The 24,140-nt window shown below is 40.2% G+C and overlaps 1 protein-coding gene across 1 annotated transcript in view; it reads right to left on the bottom strand.

Annotated features, from left to right (window-relative positions):
• Positions 1 to 24,140, bottom strand: part of STARD9 (StAR related lipid transfer domain containing 9) — a 92,002-nt gene that overhangs the window by 37,392 nt on the left and 30,470 nt on the right. Inside the window, exons 3-14 of the mRNA XM_023757534.1 lie at positions 18,623 to 18,739; positions 17,499 to 17,531; positions 17,352 to 17,413; positions 15,061 to 15,173; positions 12,251 to 12,320; positions 11,399 to 11,471; positions 6,184 to 6,251; positions 3,450 to 3,547; positions 2,848 to 3,054; positions 2,571 to 2,668; positions 765 to 842; positions 270 to 338 (exon numbers count right to left, since the gene is read on the bottom strand). Coding sequence (XP_023613302.1) covers positions 270 to 338; positions 765 to 842; positions 2,571 to 2,668; positions 2,848 to 3,054; positions 3,450 to 3,547; positions 6,184 to 6,251; positions 11,399 to 11,471; positions 12,251 to 12,320; positions 15,061 to 15,173; positions 17,352 to 17,413; positions 17,499 to 17,531; positions 18,623 to 18,739 — 1,086 coding nt within the window. The remainder of the gene's footprint in view (positions 1 to 269; positions 339 to 764; positions 843 to 2,570; positions 2,669 to 2,847; positions 3,055 to 3,449; positions 3,548 to 6,183; positions 6,252 to 11,398; positions 11,472 to 12,250; positions 12,321 to 15,060; positions 15,174 to 17,351; positions 17,414 to 17,498; positions 17,532 to 18,622; positions 18,740 to 24,140) is intronic.

The following is a 24,140-nucleotide window of genomic DNA, read 5'->3' as shown; positions in this document are numbered from 1 at the left end:
AAAATAAATTTTATTTTCTAAGCTATTGTCACTATCCAAAGGGAGTTATGAATCTTTAAGAGAACAAAACAAAGTCAGAAAGCGTGTCACCAGCCCTTCAGACAAACAAATCCCCCATCCAAGGCCCAGTGAAGACAAAAATTATCTCTACACCAGACAGAACCTCACTGTGCTGCCGAGAAAACAGCCCGGGCCCAGGAATGATGGAGGAGATCAGACCTCCTCCCAGGGTGAGGTAACGCACAACGGGGTCCACCTCACACACCCACCTTCAGTTCGTTCTGGAGAACCAGCTCCTTCAGATTCCCATCCTTCTCACTCAATGAACTGAAGTTTCTCTGCACAAAGAAAGAGTTGTGTTTCATGGTCCCACCCTTACTCTTGTGAGGGGACATCAAATGCAGATAAGGGAAAGACTATAATTAAAATCAGAAATAAATCAGAAGCCTAAGTATTTGGGCTCAGATTGACACAAAGAAGGTGAATTCAAGGAAATTTTTCTGGAGGGCCCCATTCCCCATATCTGCCCACACACAGAATAAGAGCCGTTCAGGCAAATGCCCTTGGACAACAGAGGTGACAGAGTACGAGGATGTCCACTCCATCGGAAACTACACAGGGAACCAGAGCAATCCCCATCCTGTTTCTGCACCTGCCTCTGCTCCACAGGTGTTACTTAGTTGAGAACACAATGAAGCAGGACTCAGGTTCCTGGGGAAGAAAAGGAGCTCTTGAATACACACAAGTTCTGATTGCCTGCATACCAGTTCGAAGCTCAGAAGCACAGCTTTCAGTCTTCTGATCTCTTCCCTGAGTTCTCTGATCAACTTTACGTTTGCATCCTGAAACACAGAGAACTCAGTCACCGCTGATTGATGTCGGGCCCTGAAAGCTATGAGATGCTCCATGCAATTAACTTCGATGAAGTAGATTACTCCTGGGAAGTACCTTCTGGGGTAGTCTCTTACAATGTGATCCCAGGAGTAAGAACTTGTTAGAAATACAAATTTTGTCCCTTCCCAACACCTACTAAACCAGAAATTCTTGAGGGCTGGGGCCCAAGCTGTAGTTTAATAAACCCTCCAGAATCTTCTTATACACACTAAAGTTTGAGAATCACTCTCCTAGAGCAGGAGGTCAGGGCATTTCAGATAGTAGGTGCTAATCTTTCTGTATTGTAACTAAACTTAGTACCTGTTTAATTACATTCTTTTTTTTAATCCTCACCTAAAAATAAGTTTTTATTGATTTTAGAGAGAGAGGAAGGAGGACAGAGACATAGGAGAGAGAGGGAGGGAAGGAGAGAGAGAGAGAGAGAGAGAGAGAGAGAGAGAGAGAGAGAGAGAGAGAGAAACATCGATTAGTTGCTTCCTGTATGACTGGGGATTGAACCCACAACCTAGATATGTGCCCTGACCAGAATGGAACCTGCAACCTTTTGATGCACTACAAGATGCTCCAACCAACTGACCCACCTGGCCAGAGCTAATTACAATTACGTTGCCTTTTAAAATAGTCCACAGATGGGCTAGATCTGACTGGCCACCAGTTTGTAATCACTGCTGTGGAACTATTCACTGAAATTGCAAAGCAGATAAGGAATTTTTGGAAAATTCTCATTATTATTCAGCTTTCAAAACTAATGAATTTATTATGTACCTATTTTAGCCTGAAACAGAGACATAACTACCATTTGCATGCATCAACATATAAGCATGTACTAGTATTAACATAAACTCAGAATAAAATTAGTAAATAATTATTAAGTAAATAAATAAATAAGAAAATAATCTTTCTTATAGTGACACTGGTACACCATGGATGTTAAGAATGGTCTTAGGGAAATACCTAAAATAAATTATTCATAAAAGGTTATAAATGAAGTCAGTAGAGATATGAGAGAAGGGTGTTAACACTAGAAAAAATAATTTCACTTCCTTATCATTCAGAGAACAAGTTTGGCAAGAGGAGAGATAGAAATACTTAAAAAGAACGACATCACACTGGTAAACTTGACTGGCTTAAAAAAAATGACATCAGCAAGAGGAATAACAAAAGGAGACTTTTATGTAAAGTGTTAGAGGCCCAGTGCACAGATTCATGCACCAGTGGGGTCCCTACACCTGGCCTGCATCCTCTCACAATCCAGGACCTCTCAGAGGACGTATGAGAGCTGGTTTATGCCCGATCCCCACAGGCCAGTCCAAGGGACCCCCACCGGTGCATGATCAGAGCTGGGGAGGGACCACAGGAGGGTTCCAGGGCGTGTCCAGTCCGTCTTGCCCAGTCCCAATCGGGGTCGACTGTGGCCAGCCAGCTGGGAAGGGACCATGAGAGGTTGGCCAGCCAGGGAGAGACTGCGGGAGGGCTCCAGGGCATGTCCGGCCTGTCTTGCCCAGTCCTGATAGGCCGGACCCCAGCAGCACACTAACCTACTGGTCGGAGTGTCTGCCCTCTAGTGGTCAGTGCATTTCATAGTGACTGGTCGAATGGTCAAACGGTCGGACACTTAGCATATTAGGCTTTTATTATATAGGATAACAGACCAGGACTTCAGATGAAGGTCTCACCTCATTCACCCGTGGCTTGTTGATGATGTTCTTGGCATTGGATGCATATCTCAGTGTGCTCATGGTTTCACTGTAGCTACTGTGTGCAGGAGACACAGCTAAGGTACAAGGAGAAAGTTTAAAATCATGCCGAGCCCTCTGACCCAGCCCATAACCACTTGCCTTGCTGTTACTGTCCATCTGTGTATGAGACCCTTGATGAAATGGGTGGTCATGGCCCTTTCTCTGAGGCACAGTACCAGTCCTAACCCAGAACCAGCCCCAGCTTCCTACTCACTGGCAACCATGATGGTTCTGGAGTTGCCTCCAAGGCTGTCCTTCAGTAGCCAGGTCAACACGGAGTCCCGGTATGGGATATAGGACTGCCTCCGAGAGGGTCCCCCTCCAATGCTGGTCCCAGAAGAGCTGGAAATCCCACTGTCACCACCATTTCTGGTTACACTGTTAAGGCTCTGGCAGCTGCTGAATACTTGAGAGTTCTGGGCTTAAAATACAAAAAATAATAAAATAGGAAGAAAAAAGAAATCCTGAAACAAATGCATTAAAAGAAAACAACACGTAGGGAGCACTTCCTAATCCCTTTCTGCATACAATATGATGCTTTAAGTTTGAGTTCTAAATAAGACTTTGGATTCATGACATGGAGTATTTGAGTTACACAATTTTTTAGTCTCTCTTCTTTCTAAAATGAGAGTACAGAGATAATGGCCAACTTGTATTCTAAAACAACAGATAAATATCTATTTTTATGCCCCAAACCAGAAGGTAACTGCATCAAAAAGAACCTTGTATCTGCCCCATTTTGACAAAATGAAAATACATGAGTTATTCTCCAAAGTCTCCCTCCCACGTTGATGATCCAGTCTATCAGCCAAATACCTAAGGTGGAGATGACAATTCCCAGAGTCACGAGAGACTTGTTGATATTGGCTCCTTCAGTGATCCGGTCCTTACAGTAACTGGGGTCTGCTCTTTCACTAAAACAGTCAATGAAAACAAAAACAAAGCATACAAGACAACAATATCCTTACAATATTGCTGAAGATACTATCCATTATGTTGTACATCACATAAAAGACCCACATAATAAATTCCTTTTAGAATTCAATTCCAGAAAAAAAGTTACCATCTTGTAATGCACTAGTATTCTTCTGTTTCTCAGGCATTAAAAATCAAATAATTCATTATATTTCTGTTTTTATTTTGGCTGCCAAAGTACTTACAGCTACATGCAATACTCACTCATAATAATTATATTGGCACTAGAGGCCCAGTACACGAATTTGTGCACAGGTGGGGTCCAGCCGGCCCTCCCCAATCAGGGCTGATCAGGGGCAGGGCTGGCTGGAGGGAGGGGCTGCGGGCAGTTGATGGGCCAGTCCTGCCCCCAATCGGGATGGGGGGGCCAATCAGGGGCAGGGCTAGCCAGGGGGAGGGGCCGCGGGCAGTTGGCCAGCTGGCCCCGCCCCCTGCTCAAACTCCCCATTGAGGAAACAATTTGCACATTAGCCTTTTATTATATAGGACTAGAGGCCCAGTGTACAAATTCATGCACTGATAGGGTCCAGCTAGCCCCAAGTGGTGGACTGGGACCGGGCCTGTCAGGAGGAGGAGACAGCAGGAGGTGAGCCGGCTGGCCTGCCCCAATCAGGGCCCGATCAGGGCCAGGCTGACTGGGGGGAGGGGCCAGCTGAGGTGGGGGGGGCCGTTTGGGGGTGGGGCTGGCTGTGGGGAGGGACTGTAGGCTGATCGGGTGGTGGGGGCTGACTGGGGGTGGGCTGATTGGGGGTGGGGCCGGCCATGGGGAGGGGCTGTGGATGGTGGGCTGGTCGGCCCCACCTCCAAAAGGGGTGGGGGTGGCCAATCGGAAGCCAGCAGCCTGGGGGAAGGGGCATTGGTGGTTGACTGGCCGGCCCTGCCCCTGATCAGAGTTGGGGGGCCGATCAGGGGCAGAACTGGCTGGGGGGAGGGACTGCAGGAGGTTGACCAATGGCCCCGCCCCTATTGGGGTAGGGGGGCTATCAGGGCAGGGCCTACTGTGGGGAGGGGCTGAGGGCCGATCAGGGTGGGGTGGGCCGATTGGGGGCAAGGCCAGTCAGGGGGAAGAGCCACAGGGGGGTTGGCCGGCCGCCGGCCCTTGATCGGGGTGGGAGAGGCCGATGAGGGGCAAGGAGGCAGGGGAGGAGCCATGGGAAGTTGGTTGGCCGGCCCCACCCCAGATCAGGCCGGTTCGCTGGCCCCAGTGGGCGTCATAGTGACCAGTCGTTACGGCGTTACGGTCGCTGGCTTCTTATACAGTGGGGCCTTGACTTACGAGTGTCCCGACTAAAGAGTTTTTTGAGATACCAGCTGTCTCTCGGCCAATTTTTTGCATTGAGTTGACAGAGTAATTTGAGTTAACGAGCTTGGTCTCGGAACAAATTAAAAATTAAACTCGGTCCCACTGTATATATATAGATAGATAGATAGCTTTTTGGTATAGTCACTTCCCCTCTGCCTTTATTGTTTTACTAGAGGCCTGTTGCACGAAGAGATTCGTGCAATAGGCCTTCCTTTCCCCTGGCTGCCGGCACCGGTTTTCCTCCAGGACCCGGCACCCAGGCCTTTGCTCTGGCCGGGCTCCGGCCGAAGCCAGCTCCGGAACCGTGAGGCTTCGCTGCTCCACCGGCCCCGGGGCCATCGCTGCTCCACCCCTTGGAGCCTATGTATGCAAATTAGCCACCATCTTTGTTAGGTTAATTTGCATACTCTCCTGATTGGCTGGCTGGTTAGCGTAGCAAAGGTACAGTCAATTTACATGTTTGTCTATTATTAGGTAAGATTTCACACATTAATGGCTTTATGGTATCTGTGTCATTACTGTCAACTGTCTCAAATTCCTTTTTTAAATAAATGGGCAATAGTCAAAATTTATACTTCTGATGAATTGATATAGTTCATTCCAGATAGCATTTAGTTGTTTTTGGGTTTTTTTGCACTTAGTTTTTAAGGGAATGCTGTACCATATTAATTATTTAGCAGTTTTAAAATAAGAAAATTTCCTTATTTCATCTTACTTTTCTGTGACCACATTGTCCCCAAGACTTTCTTTCTGGACATGTGACTATAATTCATGCTTCATTCTAATATTTAAAAGACAGTGTCTTTTCCCCAATGCCAAAATATTAAAAAATAAAACAAAACTTTTTTTAGTAATGTAGAGAGATGCACAAAATCAAAACTAAGTCAAAGGAAAAAAAGTATGCTTTTTAGAGCAGCAGTTTTCAATTCTGGCTAGCACTGAGCGCTTTAAAAACTACCAATGCTTGAACTCCCCTGACCCCTCTAATATCCTGATTTATTTGGTCTAAGGTGCAGCCCAGGCATTGGGAATTTTAAAAGGTCCCAGGTGATTTTAATGGACAACTAGGATTGAGATCCCCTGACACAGAACTTTTCAGTTCCTAGAAGCTATAATTTATTAACCTAGTATTCAAAGAATATGTTTCTTTTGTAATTTCCTCAGGATTGTTGAAATATGAAAAAGGTTAGAACAAGATTATTCCCTAAAAAATGAGCAAGAATAAGGTCACTGCCAAGGGAGTAATTCCCCTTGGCTTTGAAATCTAATTACCTGCCTGCTAGGTCCACAAGGTTGATCTTGCTAGCGACTTCAGAGGGGAGGTTATTCTCCAGAACCGCCTAAGGCAGAAAACACATTTAAACCTTATCATTTGGAACAATGAGGGTTTTTTTTCCCCCTTAGACACCCTCCTAACCAAGGTGATATTTTGGGTTTTTAGCCAACTCATTCCAAAAAATCTATATTCAAATGTGCCAGATGAGATCTCAACATCTGATAGATACAATCAGTAAGCTCTGGGTCCTTACTTCACTGAAAATATAAGCAAGACTTCTACTGAAAAAACTGGGCAAATCCCCCAAAAGTCCTCTGAACACAATGTTCAGGGACACCAAGAATTTTCGTACAATTTACCAGGCAAATGCTCAGCTCTCCTCCAGGGCTCCCACTCTCACAGCGGGTTGGGCCCCTGCTGGAGGTTTGGTTTGTCTCTCTTGTTAACCTGAGTCACATCAGGTTAACTGGCTACAGCAGCGACTTTCAACCTTTTTCATCTCATGGCACACAAACTAATTACTAAAATTATGTGGCACACCAAAAAAATGTATTTTTTGCTGATCTCACAAAAAATTAGGTGTAATTTTGATCATTCACACTGGGTGGCTGTTGTGTCAGCTGTTTTCATTTTTCTTATTTGACATTCTAAGGGAAAAGAGGTCAGCACCCCTGACTAAATAGTCAGGTATTGCATGTTTTAAAACTTGGCAGCACACCAGTGTGCTGCAGAACACGGGTTGGAAATCGATGGTCTAGGGCAGTGGTCGGCAAACTGTGGCCCCTTGAGTGTGGCTCTTCCACAAAATACCACGTGCGGGCGCGCACATACAGTGCGATTGAAACTTCGTGGCCACACTCAAGGGGCCAAAGAGCCGCAGTTTGCCGACCACTTGGCTAGGGCAAGCACTCTGTATCTTTATATTATATTCAGGGGCATCCAGCCCTCAAGAGCAAAAGTACTTTTCCCTATTTTTCCCTCTTTAATTCAATGTTTTTGTTGTTTTGTTTTAATGTTGTACATCCATCACCAAAAATCCAGCTTTAAAATATTTCCCAATTTTCCTCAAGTGTGTTTGCAGTCAGTCTCCATTCCCATCCCCAGCCCGAGGCAACCACTCACCAACTTTCTGTTTTTATAAATTCGTCTTCTCAGGATATTTCATATAAATAGAATCATACACTATATGGCTTCTTTCACTGCATAATTATCTCAAGATTCATACATTTTGAGGTGTATATCAGTAGTTCATTCATTTTTATTGCTGAGTAGTATTCCATTGCATGGTTTATCCATTCACCTCTTGATGGACATTTGGGTTGTTTTCAGTTTTGAACAATTACAAATAAATTTTATAATTTATTACAAAATATATTTTATACAAGTACAAATATTAATATTTGTTTACAAGGCTTTGTATGGACATTTTTTGGTCTTGGGAAAAATACCTAGGAGTGGATCACATGGTAGGCATATGTTAAATTTTTAAAGAAACTGTTTTTAAAAGTTACTGTACCACTTTCCATTCCCACCAGTAGTTAGTGTATGAGAACTCCAGTTCCTATACATCTTGCCACTATTTAGAATAATCACTGTTTTTAATTTTAGCCATTTTATTTAATAGATTTTTAAAAATTGATTTCAGAGAGGAAAGGAGAGGGAGAAAGAAACGACGAGAGAGAATCATTGATCGGCTGATCCCTCACTGAGGATAGAGCCCACAACCCGGGCATGTGCCCTTGACGGGAATGGAACCTGGGACCCTTCAGTCCACAGGCCAACGCTCTATCCACTGAGCCAAACCGGCTAGGGCTATTTTTAGCCATTCTAAAAGGTGAGTAGTGATATATCATTTGGTTTCAATTTGCATCCTATAATAATTAATGATGTTGGGCATCTTTTCAAGTGCTTAACTGCCATCTGTATATTTTCTTTAATGAAATGTTGGCTCCAAATTTTTACCATTGTTTTGAGTTGTTTTATTAAGTTTGGAGAGTTCTTTATATATTCTGGATACAAATACTTTATCATATATGTATGTTTTACAAACAAATTCTCCCAATCTGTGGCTTTTCTTTTTATTCTCTAATAGTGTCTTTCAAAGAGTAGAAGTTTAAAATTTTGACCAATTCCAAATTTCCATTTGTTCTTTTGTTCAATTTGTATTGTTAGTGTCATAACTAAAAACTTCACCTAATCAAAGATCACAAAAGTTCTCCCATGTTATCTTCCACAAGAGTAATATTTTCAGGTTTTATATTTATGTCTATTATCCAGTTTGAGTTAATTTTTAGATAAAGTACAAGGTATAGATTAAAGTTGTCTTCCTTTGTTTTTATTTTTTTAACATATGGATATCCGATTGTCCTACCACTATTTGTTGAAAAGACTACTAGACATTCTCTATTGAATTGCCTTTGCCACTTGGTTATAAAATCAGTTGCCTATATATGCATATAGATGTTAAGTGCAGTATTCTTTAATTGTAAGGTCACATTTGGTTGAGAATGTTGCTCAAATCTATATTCTTGCAAATTCCTGTCTAGTTGTTGCTACCAATTATTGAAAGTGGGGCACTGAAATCTCCAATTACTGTTACTGAATTGCCTATTTTTCTTTTCAATTCTGTCAATTTTGGAGCACATACATTTAAAATTGTTGTATCTTCTTGATGAAATGTCTGTCTCTAGTATTTGTCTTAAACTCTTTTTTTTTGTCTGACACTATTATAGTACTCTAACTCTCTTACAGTTACTATGTATGTGGTGTAACTTTTTCCATCTCATTACTTTCAACCTATCCCTTTTAATCTAAGGAGTGTTTCTTATAGACAGCATATAGTTGGGTCTTGCTTTTACCTAGTTTGATAATTTGTATCCTCATCCATTCACACTTAATGTAATTATTGATGTGTTCAGAATTATAATTTTTGTTTTTCTATTTATTTTCATGATGTATGACAATGTATACATATGATAAAAAAACAATAAAGCATTATATTATTGTTTTATATAAAATTTTATTCTTTTAATGACATTAGAGGAAATGAGAAAGAATATATCACTCTATTTTAGCCTGAAAGATTTCCTTTAGTGTAAGATAGGCTGCTAGCAAGAATTCTGGATGGGTTTTTGTGTGTATGGGTGTGTGTGTGTGTGTGTGTGTGTGTGTGTATGTGTGTGTGTTTTCAATGTCGGAATGTCCTTATTTCATCTTCACTTTTGAAAGCTAGTTTTGCTGCATATATAAATCTTGGTTGACAGTTTTATTTTTTTATCACTGTTTTCTGGTGTCCAATACTTCTGATGATAAGTCAGCCATTAATCATGTAATTGTTCTGTACATAACAAGTCATTTTCCTCTACCTGATTTTAAGTTTCTCTTCCTCATTCAACAGTTTCACTATGAGGTGTCTGGGTATGGCTCTGTTTGTGTTTATTTTATTTGGCATTCTTAAGCATCTCAGATATGTAGATTAATGATTTTGAACAAATCTGGGTAATTTTCTTGGCCATTATTTTTCACAATTTTCTTATGACTATTCTCTTTTCTCTCTTTCTGGAATTCCCATTACATTTATGTTGGCAGACTTGATTTTGTTCCACAGGTCTGAGTGGCTCTGTTCATTTTTCTTCAATTTGCATTTGTCTTCTTCAAAAATAATTCTTCTGCCATCTCAAATCTGCTATTGAGTTCCATTAGTGAATTTTTCATTTCAATTATTGTACATTTTGATTCCAGAATTCCCATTAAAAAAATTTATATCATTTTAGTGAAATTTCTTATAGCCATTGTCATCATGCTTTTCTTTAATTCTTAAAATGGTTTGCTTCAGTTCTTTAAACATATTTTTATTACCTGCTTTGGAGCCACTGTATACTAAATCCAATATCTGGAGCACTTAGAGCCAGTTTTTATTGACTGTTTATTTTTTTCTTAATCATGGGTTACACTTTCTTATTTGTGTTCCATGTCTAATCATTTTTGGTTGAATACTAGATATTTTAGATAATATATTGTAACACCACTTGATTCTGATTTTTTTCCTACTTAGGGTGGTAGAGTGGTTGTTTTGTTTGGTAACTTGCCTGGAATAAATCTTTAAAATCTGTCTCCCCTAATATGTAGACAAAGCAGTCTCAGTAGGTTTTTCCCATGGTTGTTTTCAATTTTAAGCTTGGCTTCTTAGGAGCCACCCCTGTATCTACATAGCTTAGTGTTTAGGCAAAGATTGGTCAGAAGTTGTCATCAAATACCTTGAGCCAAAAAGACTTCTACTCTCTGTTGACGGATCTATGTGGGCTAGGGAATAAATTAAAAGGTCAGGCAGTTTTTAAGTTTACCCCAGCATTCACTAGTCACAGGGCCCTCTGTGTCTCCTCTGCATGTATGTGCAGATGCTGCCAGTCAGGGCTGTGTGGCTGGCTTGAGTCTCTATTTAGTCTCTGCTGTGTATGTGCACAGGATATGTGTGGATCTCATCACAGCCCCTATGGCTGTATCATCTCTCAGAATCCCTGTTAAATCCCGTTAGCCTGCCAGTTCATTCTTGCCTGAAACAGAACCACAATCTGAGACTAATGGAGCCACTGGCCCTCCTTATTCACCTACCACTGAGATCACCACTTTAACTGACAATGCCCCAAATCAACACCTCTGGTACCAGCAGCAACAAAACTGCTGGTTTTCACAACCTTCCCTCCCCCGATTGAACTACCTTATTAACAGAGATAGGGATGGGAGCAGCCCAAGAAAGTCCACTATACTTGAGTACACTATACAGCTCATATGTACAGTGTACATTCAATAGTTTTCTTGAATTTATGCTTCTCAGTTTATCATATGTCTGTGATCTATTTTTAGAATAGAGAAATGGTTGCTTTTGACAGTTTTGTCCAGCTTTATGGTTGCTTTTTGGGGATAGGGTTTATTGACCTCCTCATTCCATCATAATAGAAGTGAATCTTCTGTTCTTTCATTTTAACGGTTATTTTTATTTCAATCTTGCTATTTGCTTTAAATGCTCATACTGATCACAGATATGAAAGTTCTTTGAAATGTTAAAAGTAAATATAAGTAGAAGATATTTTAATTAGTCTTATTAAATGCCTCTACCCTTTCTAGGTGCACAGCTTACTAGACCTGTAAATGGAAGAAGTCAAAAGGGACTAGGAGAGGAAGAAATCTAACCAAATATAAGAGGAAACCAACCTGTGTGTAGTGGATAGTGAAGATGGCATGGGATCTGCTGCTGGCCTCATGAACATGGGTAGCTGCTGTGATTCTACGTATACAAGGCAAGACAATTAGGACGAGGATTGTTTATGTCTGGTGAATCCTTGAGGATCCATGGGGAACACAAGAAATGCTAGTGTTGAGGCTTACAGATGAGAATCATAAAACATCCAAATTTAGTCCAGTATATTTAGGAGATGGTCCAATGAAGGCAGAAGCAGTATTCTAGGAACTGATATCAGAGAATAAAAGGGAATGTATCTTCATGCTAAACTACATTAGAACTTTGTTTATAAGCAACAGAAACAAAAATCACAGTTGAAAAGTGGAATACTAAAGAGTAGTATTGGAAGAATATCCCCAAGAACCCATTAAATAAAGACAAGGGGAGGTAAAGAACTTGCTGGAGAAGAAACCTCAAAGACAAAGAATGTTGTGATTAAACAAGGAATATTAATCTTATAGTGCCAGAAAGACCTTTAAAAGTAGATCTTGAATTACAGTGCAGAAAGACAAATACTGCTTAAGCCAGATAGAATTCAGTCTCTCTCATAAATTCATTCCAATGTTACGTCAGGAGAGCCTTCCCTTTACCTAAATCTAAGTCAATCATTCTTCAGTTTAAGACCATCTCATTACAAGTGAGAAGAGCACTAAATCTTAAGTCACTGCACCTTACCGTGGGTACATTACTGTTGTGAGAAAGGCCTTCTGAATAGGAGTTGGGAGCTGCAGAGGTAGATATCATCATACATGCCAAAGGGGGATGAGAACACAGGACTGAAGAATGAGGCTCAAAAGAATGATAGGAACAAACAAATGTGTTACCTGTTTGCTATTCCCTCCTCCAAGAGTTGAATTACTTGCTTATAGTTGGTAACTACATGTTGAGATAAACCTATCAGATTTGTGAAGGAGAAAAAAATTAAATAACATTTTTGGTAAAGTTTAACCTTTCCCTCTAGTTCTTGAACTTTATCATTTCTACTTTATTTTTTTCTACTTTATATTATTGAATAGACATGAGAGAACTTTCTAAATCATTCAAATAATAAATTAAATCAAATATTTATTGGAAGCCTACTGTTAAGTATTGTGATAGGCTCTGGAAACATAGGTCTCTGCCCCTACAAAGATTATAATCTAAGACTAATTCATATAGCAGTTACGCCAACAACAACCAACCACTAACAATAAAATCCCTTACAATTTTGCTATGTAGGTTATAAAAAAAGTTTCATATAATTCTTCATTTGGTCTTCATTAAATTCCCGAAGTATACAGGTACTATCTCCCCACAATATGACAGACTCAGTTTGACATACAGTAGATATGTCCCTATCTTCCCGCAGTTTACAGTCATGAGCAGTTATACTATACATGACAATCTGGCCAAGTGTCACAGGAGTAGGATAACCAATGCTCAGGAAATCAGAGAAGTGGTCAGGGCAGGCTCCATGGAGGAAGTAAGACTTGACTTTGGCCACTGTAGAATGGGGAAGATTTAGATAGGTGGAAAGTTGCTTGAAGACATGAAAGTAAATTTTTATGACTGACTACTTAGCAAATCAAAAAGGGCCATCATAACTGTGCTAGTGAATCTCTATATCAGAGACTCAGGAGCAAAGTAACTACACAGGCTCATTGCTAAATACAGTTACTCTAAATGTTAGCACACTAATTTGAACACTGACTAACGTTTTTTAGTAAAGAATTGTTATTAGTTAGATGTGATACTAGTTCTGTGGTTATGTTTTCTTAAAGAAAATATTCCTAGAGGGGATAAATGGTGATGGAAAAAATAAAAAGGAAGAAAGAAAACATTCCTACATTAACTCAAAGAGATATCTCACCTCCATGTTCACAGCAGCATTATTCACAATAGCCACGACATGGAAACAATCAAAGTGTCCATCAAATGAATGAATGGGTAAATTAAGTTGCAAGACATAGATATATGTAGATATAGGTACATATATATATGATGTATACATATATATACAATGTATACATACACACACACACACATATATATACACACACACACAGAATGGAATATTATTCAGCCATTAAAAAACAACATGGGTGGACCTTCAGGGCATTATGCTAACTGAAGTAAGTCAGACAAAGAAAGACAAATACTGTATGAGCTCACTTATATGTAAATTCTGAAAAAACCACCAAGCTCATAGAAAGAGATCAGATGTGTGGTTACCAGAGGTGGGGGGAGAGGGGAGAGAGAACTGAAGGAAGGTAGACAAAAGGTACAAACTTCCAGTTATAATTAAGTACTAGGGAAGTAATAATGTACAACATGATGACTACAGCTAACATTACTGAGATATATAGGATGTCCCCAAAAATGTATACACACACTTGGGATAATTATAAAGGCAGGTTTTATTACAATATATTTCATTTTCAAAACTGAGCTACCAGCTGTTAAAGTGTGCATAGATTTTTTGGGGGCACCCTATATATGAAATTGTTACGTAACTCCTAACGGTGCTCATCAGAAGGAGACATTTTTTTCTTTTTATTGTATTTATATGAGATGATGGATGTTAACTTTTTGTGGTAATCATTTCACAATATGTGTAAGTCAAACCATTATGCTGTAAACCTTAAATTTATATAGTAATGTATATCAATTATATCTCAATAAAACTGGGGGGAAATTTTTAAAAAAGAAGGTCCTGAAACAAACAAAAGAGCTGGATGAAATATAAAAAACATCAGCTTGAAGGAAGGAAGGGATAAGCAGATAGTAAAAATTGTACAGGCCATATACATGGGAAAGATGAAAGCTCAGTAAGATAAGGCCAGCATCTGGGACAAAGGAAACTCCAACTGGCTCCCAACGAAGAAAGTGGTATTTTTTGTTGTTTTCATCTGTCATTTATGATGGAAAGTTTGGGGAAAGATACAGGTATCAGAATCATGACTGGCACACCTACTGAGTCATCCACTAGCCAAGCCCTGTTCAGAGAGAGACCAACTCTTGATCTTTCATATCCCTCACCTTGTCAGGATTTAAATGAGTATATTGCTGAGGCAAGAAGAGCATAAAATATACATGTTACTTCTTATGAATGGCCTGAAAGGGTAAAAACTTCTTCCACAGAAGAACTCAACTGTTCCTACTTAATAGTAAGACTAAACCTAATGGAATAAGACACATGGTACCAAACACCAAATATCATGCGTGATGAGGAAGCAGCTCAGATCCTGCCCTGTGTCTGATATATCCCCATCTCCCTACCACCGCCAATGGAAGAGAAAGTACCCCGAAAAGAAGACTAACTGGCCTAGGAACCAGCCGGGCCCTGCTAGATCTGACACCGCAGACCTCACCTTTTCCATACCACTTACCCACATCACTACATCCATTTATTTTTTCATTAGCCTTCCTCACAGCTTGTAATTAAGTGCTGTTTTCTGATTCATGCCCACAAAAGTATAAGCTTGCCTATGAGAAGAGGACTTTCTTTTCTATGTATCAGTACATACCCTGCATCTAGTACAGTAGCTGTTCAGAGTAAGTAATCATTATACAACTGTTGACTGAATGAATGACCATTAGGAGGGTTTCCCTCGCTCTGGTTTGGTCTCAGACCTCCAGGACCACAGTGGCTCACCTTGAACATAGGGCCCCATCTCTGGGTGCTCCCTGACCCGCAGGGTATAGGATTTTTTTTGATCAGATGGCTTCAACAGATCCCTCACTCGTTCATTATAGATTTCCAGAAAACTAGAGACATGAGGAAAAAGGCACATAGTTAGATTTTGAAAGATGGTAACATGTTTTCAAAATTAAACTTTGAGGCCCTGGCAGGGTAGCTCAGTTGGTTATAATCAATACGCCAAGATTTCGGGTTCAATCCTTGGTCAGGGCACATATAAGAATCAACCAATGAATGCATAAATAAGTGGAACAACAAACAGATTCTCTCTCTGTCTAATCAGTAAATTAAAAAAAATTTTTAATTAGATTTTGGAGGAAAGCAACATGATTAGATTTCCAAATAAGTGGGGAAAAAAACACCAAACCAACAATCAGAAGGTCCTAGTTCTTGTTCTAGTTCCATCCCTGACCCTCTAAGACCTTGATCACACCAGGTTCCCCCTTGAGTCTCTTTCTACATGTGTACAACAGGGTTTTCAGCACTGGATATCAACACTTCAGTTTCAGTTTTGCACATTTCAGCATAAAGTCAGTACTGATTCAAGTTTCACCTTCAAGAGGCTATTTCAGCATGGTTTTAGGGTATGCTGCCACCAGCCTGGCCCCTGCTCAGGCCGCCACAGCACAAAGTCTACGAGCTTGTTTGGTGAAGTGGTTTTCAAATGTGATCTTTGAGCTCTCTCATTCTATGAAGGCATCTCAAGGGCCACTCCTGAGCAATGAAGGAAGCTTGTGATAAGGGTTTGATCCCTACCCCTAACTTCAGTAGGACAATTCTCATTTTACCTGTTTTATAAATGGGGATTCTGTTTAAGATATGCTCTATCTTGTAGGAATCTACTGGCATGTTATTCCTTTTAAAAATAATAACAGCTATGACTAATTATTAAAATAAGTAAAGATATTGATACACAAGAAAGCACACTTTCCACAGAAAGGCCTTCCTCACCAGAACCCAGATGCTTGCCTATGGAGTCAACCGTCAAAAAAAGGCTCCATGCACACTCTCCTGATCAATTATTCTCCTTAACCTTCTCATATTTAGACACAAGAACCCTAAATGTCTCTTAGAATAGTGGTTCCCAGACTTCATGGACAATAAGACTTTTAATATACATATATATGTTTATACACATACACACAAGCACACGGGTTTGCAAATTTTTACTTTACAAACTTAAAAAGGTAAAAATAATGTTCTCAATAATTTAATTTTTAAAATGAGCATTTTCTCTTTTGGGAATGATAAAAACGTTCTGGAATAGATAGTGATGATGGCTGGACAACTTTGCAAATATCAGGAAAAGTCACTAAACTGTATACTTTAAAAGCATGAATTTTATGGTTTACAAATTACATCTCAACTAGAGGCCTGGTGCACGAATTTGCCCATGGGTGGGGTCCGGCCAGCCCGCCCCAATCAGGGTCGATCAGGTGGGGCCAGCCGGGGGACGTGGGGAGCCCTGGGCGGTTGGTGGGCCGGCCCTGCCCCCTGGTCGAACTCTGGTCAAACTCTGGGTTGAGGGGACAATTTGCTATTACCCTTTTATTATATAGGATTAAAAAAAAGTTGAACAACACAAAAAAAGAATACAGAGAATTAAGGGCAATTGGTCAACATTTTCACTATAAACTGGTTAAAACTTCATCTTGGAGCAGCCAGCACCAATCAGTCTGGGAACGACTGACCTGGAGAACAACACAGTGGGGGCTGGAGGAGAAAGTTTAAAACAGTGGTTCTCAACCTTGGCTGCACATTAGAATCACCTGGGAATCTTTTTAAAATCCTGATTTCTGGGCCTCATCCTCCGGAAATTCTGTTTCTTTGTTATGGGGTGGGGCCACAACATTAGTAACAAAGAAACAGAATTTCCGGAGGATGAGGCCCAGAAATCAGGATTTTAAAAAGATTCCCAGGTGATTCTAATGTGCAGCCAAGGTTGAGAACCACTGGTCTAAAAGCTAGTATGAAATTGGACAGAGAGTGAAGGAAAGGAAACCAGACCGTCATGGCAAACTGGTACAAAGGAGACACCTGCTTGTTAAGCCTCAGGAAAGGAATTGAGTTTTCTACAACCCAAAGACCTAAGTACGTTTCTCATCTTTCTATACTGCAAAATATTTCTGCTATGGCGTTCCTCCATTCTTCTGGAAGACTCTGGAAGCAAAGAGAACAGCTGAACATGCCAGAATCTGGAGTGAAAATAGAAGAACATTAGGCCCCAGAGCCTGGTAGGTTCTTACCTTACTTTTATCCTACAGGAGGAAGGCGGTGGGGCACATTCTTTCTCCCTGACGAAGAGACCCTGCATGAACCAGAGGGTTGGAATTTCACTGGAGTGTACAAAGGAGACCTACTTTGAGAGGATCCAGTCAAAAGAGAATCTATACCTCACATATCCGCGGCGTCAGCCCGACAGAGGCCTGGAGAACAGAAGGAAGGAAAGCATTACTGTTCACTCTCATTGATGCTCCTCACCCAACACCCAGGAGCTGTCAGCAGGAGGACGGGCACATGGCTCCTTGTGCTGGCCTGTTCACTCCAAGCAGTTTCACTGGTACTGTGGCGAAGACGCTATTCGCAGTGCTCTCAGGAGGAAGACACCAGATGAGAGGCAGATCACCAGCCCAAGAAGGAAGAAATACCTGCTTTTGTGAAATGAAGTTTCATCTTTCTTGGATCAACCCACTTTCTCATGGTGTTTCCTCTCAGAACCTATCTCCTGTTGCTACACCCAGGAAAAATAGATACAGGTGTGCTCAAAACACACATTTAGAGAGAAGTGACTTCTCTTTTAATCTTGGATCTAGTGCTAACCTGTACTCAGGTTAAAGGCTTTATACCCCTGATTTGATGGGCATTTTCTTCTTTTAACTTCAAATATATAAAATCACAATAAACATGGACATAGTGAGCATGAGCTGAGCCCAAGGCAGTAAGGATAATCTTTCAGGAGGAATAGTGTTCTAAAGAATGTTAGTGCTGTCACTGCTCCACCAGTTCACCTCAGCAGTGGACTTCTAACTCTAAAATAAAGAGGTATTCTTAAGGAACTCTACCCTTCTAATTTTCCATGATAAAAGAAGGCTCTCATAAGTCCTACATACTTTAGAAAGCTCCCATCCCAATAGTTGTTTCTCCTGCTTCTTTCTAACACTCAGGTCAAACACATGTAGCCTCATTTCTGCTCAGTCCCAGCCAGCACTTAAGACTCAGGCTGGGTCTTATCAATGATATGAGAAATTCAGAAGGACTGACAAGGTCTGCTTCATCAAAGAGAGCTGTAAAATTCTAAGGTTCTTCGGGGTTTAATAAACAGAGCTAATTATTCAAAGTTTACCCTTCAATTAAAGGGCTGAGAAACCTACTGGCTAATACAGAAGAGGGCCCATTAAATCTTGGTAAAGTTGACTGATTATGAAACTCACATTCTCTCTCTCAGTGGTTAGGACCATTCGAGATTCAGACTTGCTGTGCCATTAGGAAGATATCTCATTCCAATTGCAATACTCACTGGGGTCCCCAGCATGGTGTATGTCTTCCCAGAGCCTGTCTGTCCATAGGCAAAAAGGCAGATGTTATAGCCTTTGGCAGCTCCATTCAGTACTTCAGTCCCCAAATCCTGGAACACCTGTAAAAACACAAGTAAAAAGCATGTCACTGTGGTCCTTTTTCCTATAGCAGACTTAGAATTATTTTTTAATCTAAAAATTTTGCAAAATGTTTCAAACCTGCATGACTATACATTCTCCACCATTTCACAAGAATCAATTCAGTTTCAGAAAAAAAGACTGCTAAGGAAAATTCATTCATTCATTCATCCAAATACTTTTTAGGTGCTTACTGTATGCTGGGCACAATGCTAGATGATGAAGTTACAAAATAGATATGGGCCTTACCCAGTTTGCTCAATGGATAGAGCGTCAAACTTGAGGACTGAAGAGTTCTGGGTTCGATTCCGGTCAAGGGCATGTACCTCAGTTACAGGCTCCTCCCCAATGTGCAGGAGGCAACCAATCGATGCGTTTCTCTGATATCAATATTTCTCTCTGTCTTTCCCTCTCTCTTCCACTCTCTCTAAAAACTAAAGGAAAATATCCTCGGGTGAGGATAAAAAATAGATATCTATGGTCCCTAATCTTAATTCAAAGACATTCAAGCAAATCACTTAAGAAAGACCATGTGCATTAATTCTTTTTCCTTCCCACTGTAGAAAATGTTTCATATAGTCAGTCAGGAAAGCTACAATAAAATATTTCCCAGAATGTATACAAATTCAGGGTCTCAGGACACCACAGTGAGGATCAGTTAAGACCAGAAATTAGAGAGTTTCCCCTATGGATCTCTTCCACATGCTCCCTCCTTAGATTGATCCTAACAGCTGGCTGGTTCTGCTGGTCACTCATCTCTGTGGCAGTCAGTTTTAGTGAATCAGAAACAGCCAGAGGTCCTCACGTGAAAACCCACATACAGTATTTTGTATAGTCCTTGAAAGTTCTGTTGCACTCTGTTAGGCAGACCCTGATCTCAGGAAAAATAGCCTGGTTTACAGGGAAGACACAGCTCCCCAGTTCGACACGTCCTCAGCAGGTGCCACACGGAGATCTGCACCCTGAGACTCTATGGTGGACATCTACCCTTTGTGTTATTGCTGCTCAGCACCCTAATACTCTTCCTATTTGGGGGACTCTCTGATTGTGTCAGTCTTGGTGGGAAGCAGGACCCAACCCTCCACGACAGAAGTCAAACAGGCCAGAGACTCCTTTCTGCCTCCTGGCAGGCAGAACACTAACATGTGAAATAAGGCCAGCCAACTGGGTGTTCCAACTTGGATTTTGAGAGAATGACAACAAAATGGAGGAATTGTGAGTAAATTCTCCATGGTGGAATCAAGAGCCCAAGAGCACTGCACCTTGAACAAACAGTGGTACAAGTGCCAAGTGTGGTGACCAAATCAGACGAGTCTGTGATATGGCTTTGCCTGGCTTCCCCGCTGCCTAGGATTCCATGGCTTCCTACCCATTTTTCAACTTTCCCTTTAATTCTGTGAATGGCTTGATATGTTCCAAATTAGAACGTGGCCCTCATGGTTCAGAGCTGTGTGATCCTGAGCAAGTTACTTAAACTTTGTAAGTCTCAGTTTCTTTACCTGAAAAGTGGGTATTTTATATCACTATCACAGGTTTGTTATGAAGATTAAGTGAGATAATACACATAACTAGGGGCAACAGGACAAAGACAGAAGTTGCTGACTAAGACTACACTGCCCTATTCTATGTTTTAGCAGGTGCAGTTAGGCTTCTGGCCAGTGAACTGAGTGTTTTGTTTCTAATATTCAGATAGAGGCCAAAAGAACCCAGGAAGTAGTGAAATACTGAGGCCATGTACCATTCCCACCCCTCCCCAATCTCCCTCCCAGCTCTGTCCTTCTCCCTCGCCAGTCATCCACTCCTATATGTATTAGCAAAACTAAGAATCTGGCAGGGTTCCCTTTGACTCCTGACATCTGTCTGGGTTAAATTCCCAGGGATTGAGGGAGGGGTCGTTTCTCTTCATCAGACCATTTGAGTTGGCTGTCATCCATTTACTAGCTGGAAAATGTTCCACAAAACTCAACCTTCCTTTGTAGTGTCCCAGCAGTAAGTGGGAACAGAGGTGCAGCCAGAGCCAGGCCACATCTATTGCAAATGCTCTTTCTTCCCACCACTCACACACACTCAACAGGCTCAGCTCAGTGGATTGTGAAGAAAACAACAAAATAAGGGCCCAATGCGGGGGAGGGAATATATGTAATACTTTCAATAATAAAGATTTAATTTTAAAAAGAAAACAACAAAATGTTACTGTGTCCATGCCTTTACCCAAATTCAAATAATTGCATGGAGGTTTTATAAAAACATCTTTGAAGATACCATTTTCACTCAAGAGTAAAAGATGTCAATAGGCAAAACCAGTAGACTCCAAACTTTGAATTGGTGGAAACTGTTAAGATACAGCTACCCTTCTTCAAGAACTGGGATGCTAGCTCAGCATAAGTTCCAGGAAAAAGCACAGGCCTAGACAGAGTACAACAGGGCCAGATGACACCATGGCCTACTCTCACCATGGTAATATAATAAAGCAATGGAAACAGCTCAAAGTGAATATCAAGAACAGTTTGAAAGCTAAAATAAGTCACCAATAGGTAATCTAAAGCTAGACTATCCAGTTCAGGGGGAGAGATGGGCAGTGTGACTTTTCTCTCGGGAGTATAAGTAGACAGAAGTGTTAAATAGACAGATTAACTATATGTAATAGAGTACTTCCAGTCTTCTTAAGTACTAACTAGATAGGGGACAACCCACTGGATGCTGTTGTATCGGGACTCCCAACACCTGAAGACAAAACCAAAAGCCTTGCCAATACCCATTTCCTAAGGGCAACTGAATCCAGGAGTAAGAATTAAAAAAAAAAAAAGTTCTTGAAAGAATGAGAAGACAAGCCACACATTGGGAGAAAGTATTTGCAAAAAACACATCTGATAAAAGACTGCTATCCAAAATATACAAAGAACACTTAAAACTCAACAATAAGAAAATGAAAAACCCAATTAAAATATGTGCAAAGATCTCTACAGATACATCACCAAAGATACAGAAATGTTAAATAAGTATATCGAAAGATGTCCAACATCATACATCATTAGGGTTACAGATTAAAACAAGGAGATACAACCACCTACTTATTAGAATGACCAAAATCCAATACACTGACAACACCAACTGTTAACATGGATGGGAGCAACTGGAACTCTCATGCATAGTGTTTAGTAGGGTTTTTTTCTTTTAAGACTCGTTTATTGATTTTTAGAGAGAGAGGGAGGGAGAGAGAGAAAGAGAAATATCACTGTGAAAGCAGAACATGGATAGGCTGGCTCCTGCACACCCTCTACTGAGGATCAAAACCACAACCTGGGCATGTGTCCTGACCGGGAATCTAACCCATAGCCTTTTATTTATTTTTATTTTTATTTTTGAAGCTAAATGTAATCTGCTTTTGTTTTATTAGAAAAGATACTCAGCAACGTTTACAATCACCAGTCAATTAAGATCGACTTACAAGAACATGAGGCAATAAAATAAAAAATAGAGGTACCAACTATATATCTGAAGCACGTCTATTTGGCAATTTTTTAACAAATCAAAATTTAAAAAGAACAAAGAAGATTGCAGATTACTTCGCAGATACAGAATAAAGCAATGAAGTGCTTAAATAAAAGAAACAAAAATGGTAAGAAAACACATTGCTTTGCTTTTCTTTTGAAAAATAAAATCACACTTGCTACAGATCATATGAATAATACCCTTATTAAACAACCATTCCAGAATGTCTTATAGTACCAGTGCTTTTATTTGCACTTCATTTTACTTTATATGACTCATTTCATGTATATAGCTCTTCACCCTGTTGTTTATGAATAAAGTCCCCATAACCTTTATTTTAAAACATTTTTAAAGTAAATGAGATATGACTTATGTATCATGGAACTTTCCCATTTTGGAACCAAAGGCTTAGTTCTATATTTTTGTCTATTCTTTAAAAATCTTAGTGTAAAACTGCTGGTTTTTATATCACTGTAGTAAAGTGAAAACTCCTCAATCAGGAGTATTTTCTGCAGTTTGATTGCATATAACCACATACTTTACAATATGTCCTTCCAACAGTGCGGAAATGATTGATTTCACGGTCACTGTCAGAAATGAGCGCCATAATTCTATTATGGGTATAGGTCCTCCTGCAAAGACTTTCTGGAAAGATGTTCAATGTGTTTTGTTCTTAAAGATATTATGAGTAGTACATAGTCCCTTAAATCTGAAAAAGACATTTATTGTTAAAGAAGGTGCTTTATTAACAATTCCTCTGGCAGGACTAGTGAATTATAATATCCTTCAATATTATTTCTACCCATAATATATACATTTAACTTTCATGCCTCTAGAAAAACATCTATAGTACATTTCATAATATAAAAATATATTAAAAATCCGCTGAATTATTTACAAGCAATGTTCTATTATCTCTATGCAACATTTGTTTGATACAATACTAACAAGTTACACATATTTCCATTTCTGTAAGTTAAAAAAAATCCATATGGTTTCTTACTTAACCCGGCAAGAAAGTGATTTTATTTTCCTTTACAAAAACAACTTTGATGCATAAAGAATTCAGTTTGACAACACTTTAAAAAAATACAATTTTTCTCACATTAAGACAAAACTAATAAACCAAATGCTTTCCTCGGGGGGAAAAAATTAGAGGCTTATGTAGGTTAAAATGAAAATAGAGGATTACTAAAATATTTGAAATAAAGGTTTTTCAAAAACCATTAACAGATTAGTTATATAGGTAAATATTAACATACTGTACTCCACGAGAAAACCCTAGTACTGAAAAGGAAGTCATCAGACATACGGCAATACTCTTTAACAGAAATTTGCAGTCCTAATTTGAAAGACGAATATTTAGTTCAGTAGTTGGCAAACTGCAGCTCGCAAGCCACATGCGGCTCTTTAGCCCCTTGAGTGTGGCCACGAAGTTTCAATTGCACTGTACATGTGCGCCCACACGTGGTATTTTGTGGAAGAGCCACACTCAAGGGGCTGCAGTTTGCCAACCACTGATTTAGTTGATTGCAAATGTTCACTGTTTGCTTAAATACAAATTTTACACTTTTCTTATTAGAGTTCTGCAAAAAAAAACCACACACACAAATAGCAACCAATCACATCTATTTATAATTGACTAGAGGCCCGGTGCACGAATTCATGCACGGGTTGGTTCCAGCCAGCCCACCCCGATTGGGCCGATCAGGCCTGCCAGCCAGGGGAAGGGGCCACAGGAGGTTGGCCGGCTGGCCCTGCCCCCATCAGACCGGTTGGCCGGCCACAGTGTGCATCATAGCAACCAGTCATTCTGGTTGTTTTGGTTATTCTAGTTCAGTGATGGCGAACCTATGACATGCATGTCAAAGGTGACACGCGAACTCATTT

The sequence above is a fragment of the Myotis lucifugus genome, unplaced genomic scaffold (genome assembly GCF_000147115.1).
Source record: "Myotis lucifugus unplaced genomic scaffold, Myoluc2.0 scaffold_109, whole genome shotgun sequence".
NCBI classification, from domain to species: domain Eukaryota; kingdom Metazoa; phylum Chordata; class Mammalia; order Chiroptera; family Vespertilionidae; genus Myotis; species Myotis lucifugus.
This window is presented reverse-complemented; position numbering and strand designations above follow the sequence as displayed.